We start from the raw sequence: 20777 nt of genomic DNA, 5'->3' as shown, positions 1-20777 counted from the left end.
GAAAAGAACCAGGGGGAGAATAATTATTGCCAATAACTGGAAAATCATGCAGAGTGAAAAATCACAGCAACAGGAACATTTGTTACTGGTTTGAGACTATTGGGAAACATAATATTGCTGTCTCAGGGAGAGGAAGATAACAGAAAGGCAAACTGTACGGAGAAAGATCATGTATATAACTTCATTAAGGGTATAACAGGTACAGGAAGAATTCAAGACAAAAAAAAAAGACAGAATTGTTTCTCAGAGGTCAGAATCAGCCAAATTTCTGTTACACTCACAAAAGTAGTGGTTCATTATTACATAAAAAGTATTTCTCAGTACCACTGAGAGGTCAGGATTTTTATTTAGGCCAAAGTGGACTTGTGAATGTCTTTCCTCACTATTTTTTAGAGGAACTGTTATTCTTTCCACTAATCATAAATTCTGTGCATCTAATTATTTCAATTATCAGTATCATTATCAGCTTTGGTTAATTATTTTAGATAGTAACTATAGTGTATCCATAAATGGTTTGTCAATATATCTTATACATATAACAAAACTATTTTAAAAAGTAACTTATAATAATGAAGTACATAGGGAGTTGGGCGGTAGTGCACCGGGTTAAGCGCACATGGCACAAAGTGCAAGGAGAGGTGGAAGAATCCCGGTTTGAGATCCTGGCTCCCCACCTGCAGGGGAGTCGCTTCACAAGCAGTGAAGCAGGTCTGCAGGTGTCTTCTTTATCTCCCCCTCTGTCTTCCCCTCCTCTCTCCATTTCTCTCTGTCCTATCCAACAACAATGACATCAATAATAACTACAACAATAAAACAATAAGGGTAACAAAAGGAATAAATAAATATTTAAAATATTTTTTAAATAATGAAGTATATAAAGGTAGTTCAATCCAAGACCTGAGACAGGTCTATAGTTATGTAGATTCTAAAAACTGATTATTAACTTGGACTTTTACTCTAACTAATAGCATTTGGCTATTGTGACTTTTATGCTTGCTATTACATCCTTTAGATTGAGTTTCTTCTTCCATGTAACTATGAGCTCAAAGTATCTCCTGGCTGTTTTACTTGCTGTTTGATTTTTGTCAGTGCTAAACCCTGTCCAACAATGAATTTTTCTCATGGAGTTTTCTTTACCAACTCTGAAAACACCAGTGATATCTAGGTCCTTCTTGCTCAGCTGCAATAAACTCTAGAATTTTCTGTCTATCTGAAAATCTCTTGGGATGAAAGTAGTTCTTTTTCCTGAAAAAAAGTACAAAGGTCCCTGCATTCTTGGTGCTAGGTGTGCACACTTTTTAATGCTGAGTTATTTCTGGTTTGAATCAGAAAAACTATAAGTTGCTCACAAGTACATACATATGTTGTAAAAATCTTTAGTTTTAAGGAGCTCTAATACTAGTTTCAGTCAAGTTTCATTCATTTTCTATTAAAACTTTTTATGTATGCTGCCAACAGGATTATCAATTAACTCTCATTCATTTGAAAACTAGTTATTGAGAGCCTACTATTTGCTCTCCTCATATTAAAGTTAAGGAATAGGTCAGTAGACAACAACAAATCAGTCCCTATGGAGTCTTATGATGCCAAAGGAACTGGAGGCTAAGGTTATGGAATCCAGGCTCCTGATACGAAGCTTCTGATAATGGAAGCGTCCATTTCAGACATCCATGCTGAACAACCAGCTGCAGGATGCTATTATTAGTAAAACATCTAGACCAGAAGCTATGGATAGGTTGCCTCAATCACAAAGTTCCCCTTCTAAAAAACTTTTGGAAATCAAGAAAAATAGACTACTTCAGTGATTTCACTTTTCCCTTCCTACTCTCAGGTTTTATATTTGTCAATCAAGAGTGAACCTATGAAGCCCCAGCTACTATCCCACCTTGACCCCACTTATGAAAGATCTCTAGGTATTCTCTCTCTCTCTCTCTCTCTCTCCTTCCATGTCCATGTGTGGCCTCTAGGACTTAAGTGAGCAACAAGTCTGTTTTAACAAAATCCCCTGGTGGGATTTTCTGAGATGGCCCTTTCACTTATAATGAGAATCACAAGTTTAGTTACAACATGGCCTCTGGTAGGCAAACTTCGGAGCTGAATGGGTCACTTCTTCTAGCGTTTGCCCTTCTTCCGTAGCCAGTCAACAGCGTCAGGTTGAGCCTGATGTAAAGTTTCGAGACCTCCTTTGAATCTGGAGAGGTGGCAGTCGTTGACTATGTGGGTCATAGTCTGTCTGTAGCCGCAGGGGCAGTTCGGGTCGTCTCTGGCTCCCCAGCGATGGAACATAACGGCGCACCGGCCATGGCCTGTTCGATAGCGATTGAGGAGGGCCCAATCATAACGTGTTAGGTCAGACCCACAGAAGGCAAAGTTCAATCCAGTTTATCAATTGGAAGTGACCACCTCACCTACAGGGCCATACTAGGCAGCCCTGTCATTGTGGACTCATAGTTTCACGGCCTGCAGGGTTCCTATAAGTAGTAATGCCATGGTAAGTGGCTCGGGTATTCCTAGCCTATAGTTTCACTATCCAGAGGCTGAGATCAACATAGAATGGGCATTTGTCAAACAAAATAAAAGAGGCTGAATGGGAAAGGCATTGTCAGAGAACCAATGGGGGAAACCCTGCCTCAATCCAAGAGAACCCTTAAAGGTTTTAACTGTGGGAAGAAAGGGTTTGGCCTATGCTTTGGAAGCACAGTAAAGTTCTGTATTAGAATTGCCAACAGTAAATCCCAGACCAATTAAGTCAGACTCCCTGGTGTTAGCCACAGACATTACTATGTAGATACTTAAAGCTCCCAAGGTAATTCCAGTTTGTAGTCAGTGCTGAAAAATCATCATGGGCCAGTGAAGTAGCTCACTTGGATACTGCGCTGCTTTGTCAAGTGCTTGACTCAGGTTTGAGTTTGGTTCCCACCACACTGAAGGAAGCCTTGGTACTGTGGTCTCTTACTTTCTCTCCCTCTCTGTTTGGTACTGTGGTCTCTTTCTCTCCCTCTCTGTTTGGTACTGTGGTCTCTTTTACTTTCTTGCCCTCTCTGTTTCTATATTAAAATGAAAGAAAAATGGCCATAACAGTTCACCTGTTTGTTGAAACCGAAAACAAACAAACAACCCAAAACAGTTTGAACGTACATGTTGTAAAGCACAAGGACCAGCACAAAGATCCAAGTTTGAGCCTCCGGCTTCCCACCTGCAGGGGTGTTTCTTCACAAGCGGTGAAGCAGGTCTGCAGGTGTCTTTCTATTCCCCTCTCTGTCTTCCCTGCCTCTCTCAACTTTTCTCTGCCCTATCCAATAACAACTACATGGACAAAAACATGGGAAAAATGGCCTGCAGGAGCAGTGGATTCATAGTGTAGGCACTGAGCCCTAGCAATAACCCTGGAGGCAAAAAGCAAAGCAAACAAACAAACAAAAAAAAAATCCAACCCAAACAAAATAAAACCTAAAATACAATTTAATGCAAATTAGTACTTGTGAGTTACTAAAAACAGAATCAATGAAAAGGAAGACTTGCTTCCTACCCACTCATAGTCTCTACCCCTCCCCCTCCCCTTTTTTGCTTTATTTCTACTTAATCTTTTTCTCTCAGCTGGTAATAACTTACTCAGAATCAGAGAAGTAGCTCACATAGAGGTATAATTTTGGTACCTTTGTATAAGCTTTTACATCATCTTGGAAAAGGAAAATCCCTCTTTATAAATGTCTTCAAGAGATCCTTAAGAACCCTTTAAGACTGGCTAAATATCCTCATGAAGCCAGAATTAACTATTGGCTGCAGATGCTTTAGCCTCCTCCTCTGCACTGCAGTTACATTTTGGTTATAATTTTGTCACATCTCCTAATAACTATCCAATTTATTATATTTTTATCTATTTATTTTTATTATTGGATAGAGACAGAGAAATTGAGAGGGGAAGAGGATATAGAGGGGAAGGGACAGAGACACCCGCGGCCCTGCTTCACTACTCGTGAAGCCTTCCCTCTGCAGGTACGAGGGACCAGGGGCCTGAATACAGGTCCTTGCACACTGTAACTTAACCAGGTGTTAACTGCTTAACCAGGTGTTAACTTAACCAGGTGTTAACTGCTTAACTGCTTAACCAGGTGTGCCACCACCTGACCCAATGAATTTATTTTTAAAACCCATAACTTATACTTAATCATTGCTAGAACTTCAGTAACTATTGAGATTGATAACAATTCTCTAATAGATAAAAGAGAAGACATAGATTTCTCTGAGCATAATCTGTGGTTAATGTCTACACATGCCCAGGAAGGAAGCCCTAAAATAGGGGAGAAGGTAATAGAACTAATTACATAGTAACTGTAAGGATGAACAATATTCCAGAACAAAATTACTGATGATATCTCAGCTTCTTAGTGAGAAAAAAAAAATCCAAAACTCAGTGTTCAAAAACAACTATTTATTTATTTATTTGCATTAGTCTGGAATTTGGACAGGAATTAGTAGAGATGGCTTCTCTACAGATTACATCTCGTTCAAGGTGGCTTAAATATAAACGCCGGAGAATTCAATATCATGAGAGCCAGCTTACTTAATGTAGTTTTCCCCACTGCTCTGTGAGCTCTTTGATGTTGCTTGTCTTTACTATAATTATTTCATCTACATTAGTATCTGAAATACTATGAATGTAGGAGATATAATTTATAAATAGTGTCTGGATTGGAGAGAACTTTTTTTTTTTGCCTCCAGGGTTATTGCTGGGGCTCAGTGCCTGCACCATGAATCCACTGCTTCTGGAGGCTATTTTTCCCTCTTTTGTTGCCCTTGTTGTTGTAGCCTTGTGCTTATTATTGTTGCTGTCGATGTCGTTCATTGCTGGATAGGACAGAGAGAAATGGAGAGAGGAGGGGAAGACAGAGGGGGAGAGAAAGATGGACATCTGCAGACCTGCTTCACCGCCTGTGAAGTGAATCCCCTACAGGTGTGGAGCAGGGGCTCCTTGAGCCCGTCCTTGCACTTTGCGCCACAAGTGCTTAACTCGCTGTGCTACCGCCTGACCCCCTGGAGAGAACTCAACATTAAGAAACTAGAATGCGGCAGAGTGGTCTGGCTGCTCAACGTAGAGTTGTCATCGGTTTGCTCGTAGACTGCGGCTCTATATTGGGCAGCAGAAGCGGCGCTGTGAACGAAGAAGCGGCCTAAGACTTTGGCTTAAGGTAGGAAGAGATGGCCCGAACCAAGCAGACTGCGCGTAAGTCGACGGGTGGAAAAGCGCCCCCCAAACAGCTGGCAACTAAAGCCGCCAGGAAAAGCGCCCCCTCTACCGGCGGGGTGAAAAAGCCTGGACCGTGGCGCTGCGAGAAATCCGCCGCTATCAGAAGTCGACGGAGCTGCTGATCCGGAAGCTGCCTTTCCAGAGGCTGGTGAGGGAGATCGCCCAGGATTTCAAGACCGACTTGAGGTTTCAGAGCGCTGCCATTGGCGCCCTGCAGGAGGCTAGTGAAGCGTACCTGGTGGGTTTATTTGAAGATACTAATCTGTGTGCCATCCACGCCAAGAGAGTCACCATCATGCCCAAAGACATCCAGTTGGCTCGCCGGATACGGGGGAAGAGAGCATAAGCCAAGGCAGTTTTTATGGTGTTTTGTAGTAAATTCTGTAAAATACTTTGGTTTAATTTGTGATTTTTTTTTGGTAAGAAATTGTTTATAATATGTTGCATTTGTACTTAAGTCATTCCATCTTTCACTCAGGATGAATGCGAAAAGTGACTGTTCACAGATCTCAGTGATGTCAGGAGTGACAAGTTGCTAATATGCAGATGGGATGGGATGGGTGATACTTCTGCTTCTCATGATGCATGTTTCTGTATGTTAATGACTTGTTGGGTAGCTCTTAAGGTACTAGAGTTGATAAATGTGTACAGGGTCCTTTTGCAATAAAACTGGTTATGACTTGATCCAAGTGTTTAACAATTGGGGCTGTTAAGTCTGACCATACATCACTGTGATAGAATGTGGGCTTTTTCAAGGGTGAAGATACAAGTCTTAACCACAGTGTAACTTACAGTTTCCTAAAAAAGAAAAAAAAGAAAAGTAAACCTGGCAGCTATAGAATACACTATGTGCATTTATAATAGCTATTTTATATATTGTAGTGTCAACATTTTTAAATTAAATGTTTTACATTCACATGTGGTGAGGAGTCTTGTCATTCAGGTTCGTGTAATTTACAGTCCAGTTGGTTTTCTCCTGACCAGACTGCACGTGTTCTCATAGTAGTGACATGCTTTGTGCATTATATCCCTTGCATAAGTCCTCATTCTACCACATGTTAACTAACCCTCTAGTTGATAATGCAAACACTAATGGGGGGGGCTTTATTTATAAGGGCTCTAGAATATATGAGTTACTCACACCAGCATCATTTGTTAATTAATATTCTGAACTAGTTAGTGCAGCTTTTCTTTGTGTTGTGGTTAGTCTTAACTAGGCTGAGTTTTTCTCTAGTGAGAGGAACCATCCTTTCTCCTTGTGTTTGTATTATAACCCTTAGCTAACACTCGCTACAGGGTGCACAACTTGGGCCTGTTGAACCTCTGCCAGCTGAAGTGGTGTTGGGTTAGGTGACATCTGGTATACACTTCTGGGAAAATCACTATAGATGGCCTTCCTAGTAGTTTTAAAGTTTATCCTTTTGAAGATTTTAGGTCAATTATGTATGTTGACTAAATTTACAAATAAACTTGTTTTTCCAACTAAGTGTCAAAACCTAAAAAAAAAAAGAAACTGGAATGCAAATGGGATTGAGTTTAAACTGAAAGAACAAACCAGTGTAAACATATCTCTATATGCATGCTTATACACCTGACTTCCATTCCAGAGGGCCTCACAAATGGCACATTTCTGCCAGTGCCAACAGTGAGTGGGCACATTTAACACTTATTTTAAAAATCAGTAGCTAAAAGGAATCAAAAATTTTCATTAAGACCTGTGAGGCTGGATCTCCTTGCATCCATGTCAGATCAACCATGGGAATTAATACAAAAGAGAAAGGTCTCTCATGAAGATAAGTGAAGACAGCATCTGAGTTTCTGGCATTTTTAAATAAAAGTCAGAAGTATCAAACTGGATATTATTCCACAATGTTTTGACAGCAAAAAACATCAGTGGAGTGGCAGCTTTCTGGAACCTTCAACAGAAATGCCATCTGGATTTGAAAATACTTTCCTGGTGGTGACAATAGGGGAATTCATAGTTGGAATGCTAGGGAATGAGTTCATTGCATTTGCCAACTGCATAGACTGGGTGAAGACTAAAAAGCTCTTATCAGGTGACTGTGTCCTCACCAGCTTGGCCAACTCAAGAATCATCCATCTTTGGTTATTGCTATTTGAATCACTCATAATGGTGTTGTGGCCACATCTATATGATAATGGTAGACTAGTAACATTTATTAGTGTTTCATGGACTCTGACCAATCATTTCAATGGCCTGGTTTGCTACCTGCTTAAGTGTTTTCTACTTCTTTAAAGTAGCCAACTTCTCCCAACCCTGCTTTCTTTGGTTGAGGTGGAGAATCAGCTGAGTGCTGCTTGCACTTCTACTGGGGTCTTTGATCTTACTGATCATCAACTTTGCCCTAATAGATACATTAAATAGTTCTTGGATTGGTGGCTACCAAAGACACGAGAGAAACTCGACTTGGTCCTCAGATGTAAATAAAATTCCATATATTAGCAGTGTGGCTGTTTTCAACTTGATCTACTTTATCCCCTTTCTTCTCTCCCTCACCTCACTGGGCCTTCTGTTTCTCTCTTTGAGGAGGCACATCAAGAATCTGCAGGTCAACCGTGGCTTAAGGGACCTCAGCACAGAGACCTATACAAGGGCCATGAAAATAGTGATGTCATTCCCAAACAGTCATGATGGGCCTAGACCTCGAATAAATCCCTCTCTCCATTGTTACCAGTCATTTCTTTTCTTTCTTTCTTTCTTTCTTTCTTTCTTTCTTTCTTTCTTTCTTTCTTTTTTAAATTAATTTCTTTCCTTTTGTTGCACTTGTTTTATTGTTGTAGTTATGATTGTTGTCACTGTTGTTGGATAGGACAGAGAAATGGAGAGAGGAGGGGGAAGACAGAGAGGAGGAGAGAAAGATAGACACCTGCAGACCTGCTTCATCACTTGTGAAGCGACTCCCCCTGCAGGTGGGGAGCCAGGGCTCAAGCCGGGATCCTTATCCTAGTCCTTGTGCTTTGCACCACCTGTGCTTAACCTGCTGCACTACAGCCTGACTCCCCTGTACCAGTCATTTCTATCAGAAACAACACACTAGACCCCTTTGTGGGGCCCCATAGGACCTTGCCCTCAACTTGGATCAACAATGGTAGAGAATTTTCCACCTTCCAAAGGGAGGATGGACAAGATACTCTATGCTACACCTGAGGAAGATGGGTCGATATTTGGGCAGCTTGGAATGTTCCTGCTCATGACCACAGAATGTGAACTCAGATATACAGGGATGCAGAGGTCACATAGACTCCTAAGCTGAATATGGGGCCCAGATCACATCAAATTGATAGGGTTTACAGTCAACAATATTTATACCCCTTTCCCATACTTGGGAGCTACTCTCTTCCCTGATCCAGCTTTCTGGTCCTTTTTCCAGCCATGGCATCATCTGCCCAGACAACAACTTGGATCCACCTGTATATCAGATTTCAGGCTCAGGGGAAAAAACAACAACAACAACAAAAAAAACTAGTATAGCCACAGGCCCTTTGGAATATATCTAAAATATGCCTACTAGCTATCTACAAAATGGAGACCCCTCCCCAACTCATCATCTGCACTATTCCAGCCTTTAGGTCCATGACTGGTCAACAATTTGTTTGGCTTTGTATATTAACTCTCTTGTCAACCACCAGGTTTCAGATGCTAGCACGATGCTGACCAAACTTCCCTGGACAGACAACCCCACCAATGTGTCCTGGAGCTCTGCTTCCCCAGAACCCTTCCCCACTAGGGAAAGAGAGACAGGCTGGGAGTATGGATCGACCTGTCAATGCCCATGTTCAGCAGGGAAGTAACTACAGAAGCCAGACTTTCCACCTTCTTCATCCCACAATGACCTTGGGTCCATACTCCCAGAGGGTTAAAGAATAAGAAAGCTCTCAAGGGAGGGGATGGGATACGGAGTTCTGGTGGTGGGAATTGTGTGGAGTTGTACCCCTCTTACCCTATGGTTTAGTCGATGTTTCCTTTTTATAAATAAAAAATAAAAAAAAGAAAATGGTGATGTCTTTCCTTTTCCTTTTTGCAGTTCATTTTTCTTCTATTGCATTAATAGGCGGGGTTTTGTTTATGACACAGAACTACCGGGTTGAACTGCTTGTTATGTTTTTTTGTATTCCAGGACAATTAAGTGAATGAACATAGTAAAGACAAGATTTTTTAAAAATAAATACATTTATTTATTATTACATAGAGACAGCAAGAAATTGAGAGTAGAGGAAATAGGGATAGAGACAGAGAGACAACTGCAGCCCTGGTTCACCACTCATGAAGCTTTCCCTCTGCAGGTGGAGACCAGGGGGTTGAACCTGGGTCCTTGTGCACAGTAATGTGAATGCTTAGCTTAATGCACCACTGCCTGGTCCCAAGATTCTTTTTGATACTAGTGAGTATCACAAACTTCCCCTAGAAGGGCCTGTAAACTAACAAGCTACTCACATAATGTGCTGGTAACAGTGTATTTATATAAAAAGCAAGCATAGCTATCATTAGAACACTTGCTAGTAACAATAAAATGTGGGAAAACTTTGTGTGACTTTAATATATATATATAATGCAAAATATATTTACTTTATATGTGCTGGTAAATATATTCTACATTCATATGTGAGAGGTTAACACCAATTTTTAGAAATAAAAATCTCTTGCAGATGGAATATGCAACCTATCTGTATACTATTGTTGAAAATATAGCAAGGAATAAAAAAGCTGGAAGCACATAATTGCATGGTAACACAGATTTTTTACTTAAAACAAAGAAATGGATTATCAATAGGAATTTAAGTTAGAATAGACTTAAATAGGCCCTCCCTATTTCTGTGAAATGAAAAAATCTACTTAATTTATAAAAATAAATTAAATAGTTATATCCAAGTGCAGAATAATAATGTTTCCAGTGATCAAAATTACACTTTGACACCAAATTAGTGTGGCTGTGTGAATATGTATAGATTATATGAACACCAGTGTCTTTTGTGAGAGAAGACCAACAAAAACAACTCAACCTGGGATAAGAATTTTTATTCTTATCCTTTTTAGGGGGCAGGCAAAATAGCTCACTTGGATAGTGCATTTGCTTTGTCATGTATACAACCCAGATCTGAGCTCAATAGCCACTGTTCTATAGTAGATAAGGGTGTAATGGTGTCTTTCTCTATCTCTAAAAATAATAATAAAAAGGGAAGTCTATAAGAGAATATCACTGGTGTATTTTACCAAGGGAAAGGACTCTGGAGTTAGGGTGGAGGAGTGTTCAGGCCCTGGAACATGAAAGTAGAGGAGGGCCTAGGTTGGGGGGGGGGGGTTAGAGTGTTATGTGGAAAACTGAGAAGTTGAATATCTATATTCTAATACAGAAGTTTCTCAATAAACATCAGCTATTATTCAAGTACTATTAATTCTAGAATTTGAGAAAATCAACAGGATCACTCAAGTTTACCTATACATTAAAAAATCCACATATATATGGGCAAACTTCAGATTAAATTGTAAAATATATTTATTTTCTGGCATGGGGTTTGAAACATGTACAATTCCACTGCTCCTGGGCCAACTTTTTCATCTTTTCATTTCAGACAGGAGAGAGAGACAGAAATAGAGATGGAACGGTACTTCTATGTGTTATCAGGGTTCAAATCTGGGGTCTTGTTCATAGTAAGGCGTGTGTTCTGTCAGGAGATCTATCTCTTTGGAAGATTTATTGAATTGCATTCTAAATGAAAAATGAACATATTTTCCTCAGACAGTACATGTGATAATCATGGAGAACAGTATATAAACAACCTTTCCCTGTCACTAGTAGTAAAAAATTTAATAATGCTATGTATGGTCTTTTAACTAAGTACTCACATTATTTTCAAAAATTAAATTTAATCAAAAATTAAATCTTTGGAGGCTAGGCAGTGGTGCAGTGGGTTAAGTGCACATAGTGTGAAGCACACAGACTGGTGCAAGGATCTTGGTTTGAGCCCCCAGCTCCCTACATGCAGGGGGTTTGCTTCACAAGCAGTGAAGCAGGTCTGCAGGTCTTTTTCTCCCCCTGTCTTCTCCTCTCAATTTCTCTCTGTCCTATTGAACAACAGCAACAACAAAAATGGAGAGAGAAAGAAAAAAAGCAGTGGATTCTAAGTGCCAGCATCAAGCCCCAGTGATAACCCTGGAGACAAAAAAAAAAAAAACAAACTTTTTTTTCCCTTTCATTTGATAGGACAGAAAAAAACTGAGATGGGGCAAGATGGAAAGAAAAAGATACACACCCACAGACTTGCTTCATTACTCATGAAGTGTCTTCACTGCAGGTTAGGAGCTGGGGCTCAAACTCAGGTCTTTGCATATGGTAATGTGAGGTGAAACAGGTGTGTCATCACATGGTGTCTCCCCCCAATCTTATACCCTAATCCTTAGTTATGTTACTGAGTTTAGCACTTCCTCTTATAGTTCAAATATCATGTAGTCACCATTCCCCACATTTTTATTAATAACCATAAATAAGTTTTTGCTTTATTGTTTAATCTCAGAACTATGCCGCCTCTGCTTCCTCAAGTCTGAGAGATCTCTGGATCAATCAATATTCCTGTGAACCTGAAAAAGATCAATTTATGGGCAATAAAAAGGATGACTTTAGTAGCAGGGGTAAAACCATGTTTATTTTTTTTAAGCCAACAAATCTAACATTTGTTTTTAACAATATTTACAGTCTCACTAGATAGTGTTCAAAACTGGAGATACAGCAATGGACAAACAATATCTTTGGCTTTACAAGTTACTTATAAATCAGATTAATAAGTGGTTTGGTCAAGGCAAAAAAAAAAAAAATCTGCTTTCTCCCCTAGGAAGAAAAATACACACCTAAGAGCACAAGTGCAAAGAATAAATGGTAAATCATAGTTTTATATTTGTTGATACTACAGGTGGTAAAACTGGATATAACATCTTCCCATACAAATTTCCAGTCTAGTTGTAGGATGTGATAAATAGTAAGTCCACTAAAAAGTCTTCATATAATAAAGACTAATAGTTGATTGAGGGCATGTGTTCAATGCAGCAAATGGCATCTCACCATTCCAGGGCTGAGGGCAGTCACGTTTTTTCAAGTTCCAATAGGGAACTGAGTGCTTCTGCAAGGTGGCGATGCCCATCTTTTTTATTATAGTTATTTTTTTAATTTTTAAAAAATTGGTTCCATTCTAATTGTCTCTTAAATTTTATTTATTTTGGATACAAATTGAGAGAGACAAAGAGACAGAGACATCTGCAGTACTGCTTCACCAGGGGTCCAGGGTCTTGAACCTGGATTTTTGTGTACTGTAATGTGTGTGTTCTACTAGTTGTTGCCACTGCCTGGCCCTAATGCCCACCTTTTTAAGCTTCTTAGTATTACTGAATCATTCCTGTGGTCAAATTACATTTGACATTGTAGACTAAAATATTTTAGTCCCCTCTATCACAGCAATGTTTGTCTATAAGGGAAGAGAGTAGGAAGCCTGTGTTCTTAGTTACTAAAAGCAGCAACAAACCCATATTAAATGTACCAATAGGCAAAAATAAAGCAGACTATGAAAATGGAAAAGACTGCTAATGCAGTCCTTATATCAATTAAAAGAAATGAACTCTGATCAGGTCAAGGGAATCTAGGAAAACATAGCAGGTAAACTTAGCCTTCAAATAGAGAAACCGTTGGCAGGGTGATAGAAAAAGCAGGAAAAAAGTATTAAGTAGAAAGCTGCACATATCATTGGAAGGGGCACTTACTTTACAGCCCTGGAGTATACTTGTTTATTGAACACAATTAGTGGACTACAGAACACTGGTCAGTAGTTTAAATCTCTGCATTGGCCAATAATTGCCCCTTTCAGTTCAAATGTTTCCCTGAAAATCTTTCTGCAGTCTTTCCCACAACTTTAGGGCCAGTCTCCTAATGTGTCCCTAAATTTTAGGACTAAAAACCTTCACTAGAAAAGCATGCATTTCATAGATGAGTTTGAAACTTCATTGACATATTAATTGAGATACTATGACACATACTGTTTACTGTTACATCGAAGACTCAGGCAGGCCTATTTTTAATTCTCAGACTGGTCTACTTGGGTGGCTGTTTTCACCCTCACTTAACCAGGCAAGAAAACTGAGATGTAGGCTGATGACCACCAGATTATCTTGCCTTGTAAGAGATCTGCTCAATTTGAAAACTACATACCATTTTACTCTGATGGCTCTTAACCAATGATGTACGTTCAAATTGCCATTTTTAAAACTGAATCTTTTTAAAATTAAACTTTAATCAAAGAAATACAGACACAGTTAAGGGAAATCAAACAATACTGCTAGACTGGTAGTGAAAAACACCCGTCCCACGGTTTCTTCTCTACCCACCCATCCCTGACTTTACTTCAGAGGTTTGTAACCACTTTTTAACTCCTAGCAGCTCAAGTTTCTGGAGTAACATGTCCATACGGTTTTTATTGACTTTTCTAGACTAGATCATTATTCTCTCATTAAACACATTTCTCCTCCCTACTTTCACCCCCCCCCACCCCCCACCATAAAATCTCTTCTTTAAATTCAGAGCACTGCTGCTCAGCTCCTGCTTATTGTGGTGCTGGGTATTGAACCTGGGACCCAGGAGCCTCAGGCATGAAAATCTTGCTGAACCATTATGGTATCTCCCCAACTCATAATAATTTGTCATATCTACACGCACTGGTTACATAATTCTGACAGAATTTCTCTGAGGGGTCTTAGTCACAGATGAGCTAAGCAGCATAGTTCTGGGAAACTTTCTTTTCCTGGAGTCTGTAACTACCTCAGCTTTGCATCCTTAATAATAATAGCAAGAAAAGGCCAGTAATTCATGCTGCAGATCACCTCTTCACCTAAACACAATCAACTTGCTTTATTTGCTATTCCACCAACTCTTCATCTGCAGACATTATTACACCCCTCTTCTCTCTTCTTTTCCTTCCATTTATTTCTATTAGCATTTTAGCAACTTCATGGCTAGTTGGTTAAATAATAAACTGTCCCTCCCCACCCCCCCTTCAGCATCCCCACTAGCAAACCCTCCTTTCGCAGTTGCAAGGCTGACAGCATCTGCGTCCTAATACTTCTAAAGGAGGAAAGAAAAAGCAACAAACGGCATTTCCACAGCTGGAATGATCTACCTAGAACTCTGACTCTAAAACTGCTTTGCGCTTCGGATGTTCCTCTGCTTTGGGCTGTTCACGGGGGCACTGCGACACCCCAACCCTCAGGGCAGAAAAAAATCCAAACTGGGGTGCAACAGTTTTTGAAAGCAGGCGTCTCCCGTAGAGTGGCTGTGACTGAAAGTCTTGAAGAAACAGGTCCGCCCTCCATCCTTAAAGACCTTCCGCTTCTTAGTCAGCATCCTGAGGCGCGCCCACCAATAGTCCCGACATTCAGGCTTTATTTTCCTTTGGACCTGGAATTTGTGGTGCATTATTCTGTTTTCTGAACATGTCAGTAACCTTTATTGTTTTTTTTTTTTTTTTTTTTAAATAACGCATACCGTTCGTCCTGTTGCAAGCATGCACTACCATAGCTGACGTAGTCTTTTTTCTGGAAGCGAGGGCTTCTGACAGGTGGCGCATCACCGCTCGCCGCCATCGTCGGGGCGCTCTGCGGGGAACGAAGAGCACAGCCGCGCAGGAGGCCCAACACTCTCGCCGGGACAGCGCGGCTCCTCTGGCCGGGCTCCAACTCCGCGCGGGGCCTTCTGGGAGTCCGCCATACTGCGGGCGGCCGCGGCCGCGACCGCCGCCACCGCCGCGGAGCTAGAAGTGTACCTGCAGGCGGATGTTGAGGAGCACGGAGCCCGCGATGTAGAAGTAGGGGAAGTTCATGCGCAGCTGCCAGGCCAGCTCGAAGAAGGCGAGCAAGGTGCGAGAGAGCCCCTTGCAGAAGACTCCGTACGAGCCGGGGACCGCCACTGGGCTCGGGGCCCTGAGAGCCAAGGAGGACGGAGCCGCCGTGGTGGCCATAGACGCGGTGCTCAGTGTCTGGAGCCGGGGGTCGCCGCCGGCCCCGTGAACCTCAGTGATGGCCGGGCCGGGGGGCCGTGCAGCAGCTGGGCTTCAAGCCGTCCCTTCTTCCGCGGCTGCTTCCGCACGAGCAGCTGTGAGCCCCGGGCGCCGCCGCTCCGCCCCTTCCTGTCTGCAGCTCGAATGCGCATTGACCCTTTAGAGCTCGGAGCCCCTTGCAGAGGACTCGGTCCCAGCCTGGGGCCGCCACCGGGCTGGGGCCCTGAGAGCCGAGGAGGACGGAGCCGCCGTGGTGGGTCCCCAAAGGCTCATCTATGCCTGCTGCCCCGTGGTTCTCTAGAACCCATGCAAGCCTTTGATGACCTTTCCCTTTCAAATGGATAGGATGAGCTAAATCAAGTTACAGCACTGTGCCCCAAGGGCATGCAATCCTAACCCTTTTGCTTTCATAATATTAAGTACTGTTGGGGCCAAGATGCTGTTACATAACAATATCTCGACACAAACAAAGTCCCCGTTTTTAAAGCGTTCCATAACTAAAAGGCCACTATTCCAGGCAATGGGATTAGGACAGTTACGCACTAAACAACGCACTAAACACACCAAGCAAACATGTTTGGTTTCTTTTGCAGGACATACTCTGTTACAGACAGTATCAAAGTATCACTCATGAAAAGTCAGATTACGTATGAAACTTCTGTTATTTCTGTAAGGAGATGAGCCGTTGACTAGTTCCTAAGGCTTGGAATACTAGCATCTTCCCTGGGTACTCTCTGGGTAATATCCGAATTAACCATACTGGTTCGCCGTGGATTTTTCCGTCCTGTAACTCACGCACATGTCTTTACCTTCGCTAATCTGTCTCATTAGCTGGCAAGTATTCTGTTTTTCTTCACATGACCTCTGCGTTCACGGATTCTGATCAAAACCTGGAGATTACAGTCTTGTTCAGAGATAAGTTCAAACATTCTGCATTTCAACCTCCCTTGGCAAATTGTGCTTATTATCAAAGATAGTGTGTTCTAGAGAATTTATGTCTACATGTCACCTTATGATACAGTTGGTACAAGTACTGTAAAATTTGTAAAAATTCACATTTTTCTATGTTTAATGTCATTTGAAACTTTTAAAAATTATTACCACCAAGATTATCAATAGGGTTGCTCAAACAATCCGCCAATTTTTTTTTCCCATTTTTTTTTTTTAACTTGAGCACTGCTCAACTCTGGTTTAGGGTAGTGCTGGAGATTGAATTTGGAACCTCTGGTGTCTCAGGCATGAAAGTATTTTGCTAAACTATGCTATCTCCCCAGCCCAACTCTTTTCCTTCCTTCCTTCCTTCCTTCCTTCCTTCCTTCCTTCCTTCCTTCCTTCCTTCCTTTATCCCCCTTTTTGACAGGAATTAGAAAGGAAGGGGAGATAGGAAGGGAGAAAGAAATATCTGCAGCACCATTTCACTGGATTTGAAGCTCTCACCTGCAGGTGGGCACTGGAGACTTGAACTCAGGTCCTCACACATGATAACCTGTGCTCTACTGGGTGTGCCAGTGCCTGGCCCCTGAATTTATTCTTCATTAGGGATAAACCATTCCACAAAATTCCTTTGCTTAATTTTGCTTTGATTTTTCAGATTGGTAGTCTTTTCATTTCTTGCTTTATTATTATTTAATGAATTTTCATAGTTCCAGAGTAAAAAACTTCTAAATGCAGTATATTTAGTAAAATTTATCTTTTTTCTTGCCATCTTATCTCTTTTTCCTCCAGATAACCATTGAGAGAAAAAAAATTGAGGTAAGGTTGTTTATGACACTGCATATGTTTTAGGAATATAAGTTCACTACTCCACTGTTTCCCTCCATCACAGGCTTTCAGGCGCCCTTGGACCTTTGCTCTCAGCTAAATAAGTTTCTCCCCCTAAATAAATTTAGCTCTGCAGTTAGAATCCAAGTGTCATTGTAATCCAAGTTCATGCTAAATAAAGAGAAATACAGGATTAAAATAGCACAAAATAGATCAATAATTGTCTTGTTTGTTTTTGCCAGCCTAGTTATCAGTGGGGTTTAGTGCCTGTACTACCACTCCACTGCCACTGATGGTCCTGTTTTGGGATGGAGGGCTAGATAGTGTAGGAGATACCTACAGTACTGCTCCACCACTTGTGATGCCCCCTGCCCTCGTCATAGGGTCATCAGGCATGGGTTTTTCACCCTGTTTTCAAATTAAAATGCTTTAATTCAAAAAGGAAAAAGTATAAGTAGGAATTACAGTTCTACAGTTTTAATGCAATTTCAATGTGGAACTTTAAAATATGTGTTTCTGGATAACTTATCTAATTTTTATTTAGTTATTTAGAATGCCTACTTTCTTTTTCCTTTTAAATTAATTATTTAGTATTAGTTTATGAGATTATAGTGGTAACGTTCCACAACTCACCTACCACCAAAACCTATCACTGAAACAATGATGTTAGGATACTCATGATTAAAAATTCGGTAGAGATTTAATAACCAATTTGACACAGTGAAGGAGAGAGTTACTGAATAGCAAGATAACTACCCATAAAGAAACAAAATAAGTGGTGCACCTGGTTGAGCACACAAGGACCCAGGTTCGAGCCCCTGGTCCCCACCGGAGGGAAAGCTTTGCTGGTGGTGAAATAGTGCTGCAGGTATGTCTCTGTCTCTCTTCCTCTCTATTTCCCCCTTCCCTCTTGATTTCTGACTGTCTCTATCCAATAAATAAAGATAATAAAAATTAAAAGAAAGAAACATTAAGTCAAAGAGAAAATGTAGACTAGACTGAGATACATGATTCTGATTAGAAGATTATGATAATATATTTGGAGATCTTAGAGACTAGAAGAGAGAAAATAGGGTGAAATCAATATTGCTCAGTCACTTTCAAAGGTAATAAAATGTATGAATTTTAAAACTGCCAAGACTTAGGCAAGATATCACAAACATTACAGGTAACCCAAACCTAAGAGAAAAACTCATAAAAGAACCAAGCAGGTTACATTAGATCAGGTGTTTCAAAGATAATTGATTTTTTACAGAAGTAATGGTAACTAAATTGTATAGCATGTCATCTTCAGAATGTTTCAAAAGACAAGCAGAGTTTTATAAACAAAAAGATTTTTTTCCAGATAGAAGAAAAAATATCCTAAATATAAAGCTGTAGATGCAAGAATGACTATAAGCTAATGAAAATGATAAGCATATTTCAAAAAAATTAAAGATAGGTGTATTGTATGAACAAGCAATTTTAGTTTGGGCATCTATTCAAATAAGAAACTATGTGAGGTAGGTCACAGTATCATATTTAATGCCTTGTAATTCTCCTCTTAAGAATGGACCAGAACAAATGAATCAAATATTTAAAGAATCATAGTAGAATTATTCAAAATAGCTAACAAAACAAAACAAAATTCCCCCAAAACCACATCTCAAGTATTTTCCAGCCAAGAGTAGACAAATTCTTTAGAAAATCAAGTTAATGGAATAATATGGAGAAATGAAAAGGAATGAACAGCATATACTTGGAGCAATGTGAATAAATTTGAGAAACAATGTTGAGTGACAAAGTCCTTGAAGATACCTATCACAGGGAGATAAGTTTTACCCAGTATCCATGTCAACAACTGTACTGTCCAATTCATTCACCAATAAAGTTTAAAAAAAGCCTTAAAAAGAAAAAAAGTAGTGAGTCAGGTGGTAGCACAGTGGGTTAAGAGCACATGGTGCAAAGCACAAGGACCAGCTCAAGCATCCCAGTTCAAGCCCCTGGCTTCTCAACTGCAGGGGAGTCCCTTCACAAGCGGTGAAGCAGGTCTGCAGGTGTCTATCTTTCTCTACCCTTCTCTGTCTTTCCCTCCTCTTTCCATTTCTCTCTGTCCTATCCAACAACAACAACATCAACAACAACAATAATAACTACAACAATAAAAAAACAAGGTCAACAAAAGGGAATAAATAAATATTTAGAAAAAAGAATATAGATCTTTATATAAAGTTCAAAGGCAGCTAAAATAGTCATAGAAAAATAGACCTGCATAATTATTCAAAGAAAATAAAACATAACTTAAAATACACTGTTGTTAAAATTCGGAGGCTCTAGCTGGCCAGGCTAGCTTCACGGGCAGGTAACAGAGACGACCAGAGACATACGGCTGGGCAGGGAAGCTGTATTTCCTTATTCAGAAATAACGATTCATAAACTAACCCAAACTAATCACCAAACAAAACTCTCCTGCCTCCTTCTCAAATGGCGGTGCCAAGAACTCTCAAACTCTGGAACTCTGGAACTCTCTCGGAGTTCCTTGGGGCGGGGACAAGCAGCCCGCGAAACTAGCAGGACTGAACCAATTTTCTTGGCAGGGGTAGAGCTAGAACAACTCAATGTAAAGCATATAACAATTCCCCCTTTTCTTTTTAACTAAATGACCACAGTATCAGGGGTTTGGGGTGAACAGAAACCTCTATCATACAGGCATTTTTAAAAAAGAAACTGGCAAAAACATGGAGAAACATGTAAGCAAGTAACAAGAACCAGTGTGCTGCCAAGGGAAGGCCTGAGGGGGCCATTTTTTTGCCTCTGTGGGCAAAACTTTATCAGCTTAAAAAAAAACATTTCTTGCCTCTGGGGGGGTGTACTTGCCTCGACAGGCATTTGCATGGGGGTGGGGAACGGCCTAGAGTCTCAAAGGCATGGCTGCAATTTACTTACTATGAAACAAAACTTGTTATTAGCATAACCATAGTGCAATCTAACGTTTCTAATAGAGAAGGAATTTGAGACTTTTACATATCAACAACGTCTTTTTAACCTTTTGTTACACCCATTCAAGGTGTGAGCAGGAAAGAAAACCTCAGGCATGAGAATAATTAGCATAGCTATTGTGTAATCTACCATTTCTAATAGAGGAAGGTAATCGAGAGTTTTACATATCAACAAGTCTATTTAACCTTTTGTTCCACCCACTTAAGATGGAGACACACCTTCGGTGTGCGCAGGTTTTGTTTAGACCAACTTAGTTAAAATATATTGATTGTTAACTAATTTTTATCTCAGACTTTAAATGTAAGTTAATTTTATCTTTATGAGAATTACATTGAAAACCTTTTTCATTTAACTTTGTCTAGTAAGAATTTAGCCTTAAAGTTACTGTTTACCAAACTTTAAACACACACATAAACATGGTCATTAATACACAAGGAGAGAAACCTTTGTTACGAAGACATGTCATTTCAAACACGAATTTAGATATGTACTGTCTTAGTTGTTGGGGGGGTGCGTTGTCCAGTGGTGGTCTCTTGGGCAGCTTCACTTCTAGGAATTACAGGTTGCGATCTCTGGATGAATCTCTGCGTATTTTAGTTCGTCTGCCTTCAGACCCAAGGTGGAGATCTCGGCCAGGATGTCCAGTTTCGGCAGGGAGCTCGGGGGGGTCCGGGAGGTCCGGGATCTGTATGGAATTCATAGCACATGGGCGGCGGGCCAGCTGTGCAGAAGGCGC

At 40.6% G+C, this 20777-nt stretch overlaps 1 protein-coding gene and 2 pseudogenes across 1 annotated transcript; 2 read left to right on the top strand and 1 right to left on the bottom strand.

Annotated features, from left to right (window-relative positions):
* Nucleotides 1-5072: 5072 nt before the first annotated feature.
* On the top strand, nucleotides 5073-6164 carry LOC103129095 (histone H3.3A-like; annotated as a pseudogene).
* A 1011-nt stretch (nucleotides 6165-7175) lies between these two features.
* On the top strand, nucleotides 7176-9404 carry LOC103107101 (taste receptor type 2 member 7-like; annotated as a pseudogene).
* A 3972-nt stretch (nucleotides 9405-13376) lies between these two features.
* SMIM10L1 (small integral membrane protein 10 like 1) lies at nucleotides 13377-15398 on the bottom strand. Its single transcript, XM_060194393.1, has one exon. The coding sequence runs from the start codon at nucleotides 15260-15262 to the stop codon at nucleotides 15056-15058; it is 207 nt and encodes a 68-aa protein (XP_060050376.1). The 5' UTR covers nucleotides 15263-15398; the 3' UTR covers nucleotides 13377-15055.
* Between the last annotated feature and the right edge of the window lie 5379 nt (nucleotides 15399-20777).

This window comes from Erinaceus europaeus, chromosome 7, assembly GCF_950295315.1.
Source record: "Erinaceus europaeus chromosome 7, mEriEur2.1, whole genome shotgun sequence".
NCBI lineage: Eukaryota > Metazoa > Chordata > Mammalia > Eulipotyphla > Erinaceidae > Erinaceus > Erinaceus europaeus.
Note: the sequence above shows the minus strand (reverse complement) of the source record. Positions and strands in the feature narration are given on the sequence as shown.

Coding starts and splice junctions, on each gene's coding strand:
- SMIM10L1 (XM_060194393.1), bottom strand. CDS start 15,262: ATGGCCACCACGGCGGCTCCGTCCTCCTTGGCTCTCAGGGCCCCGAGC.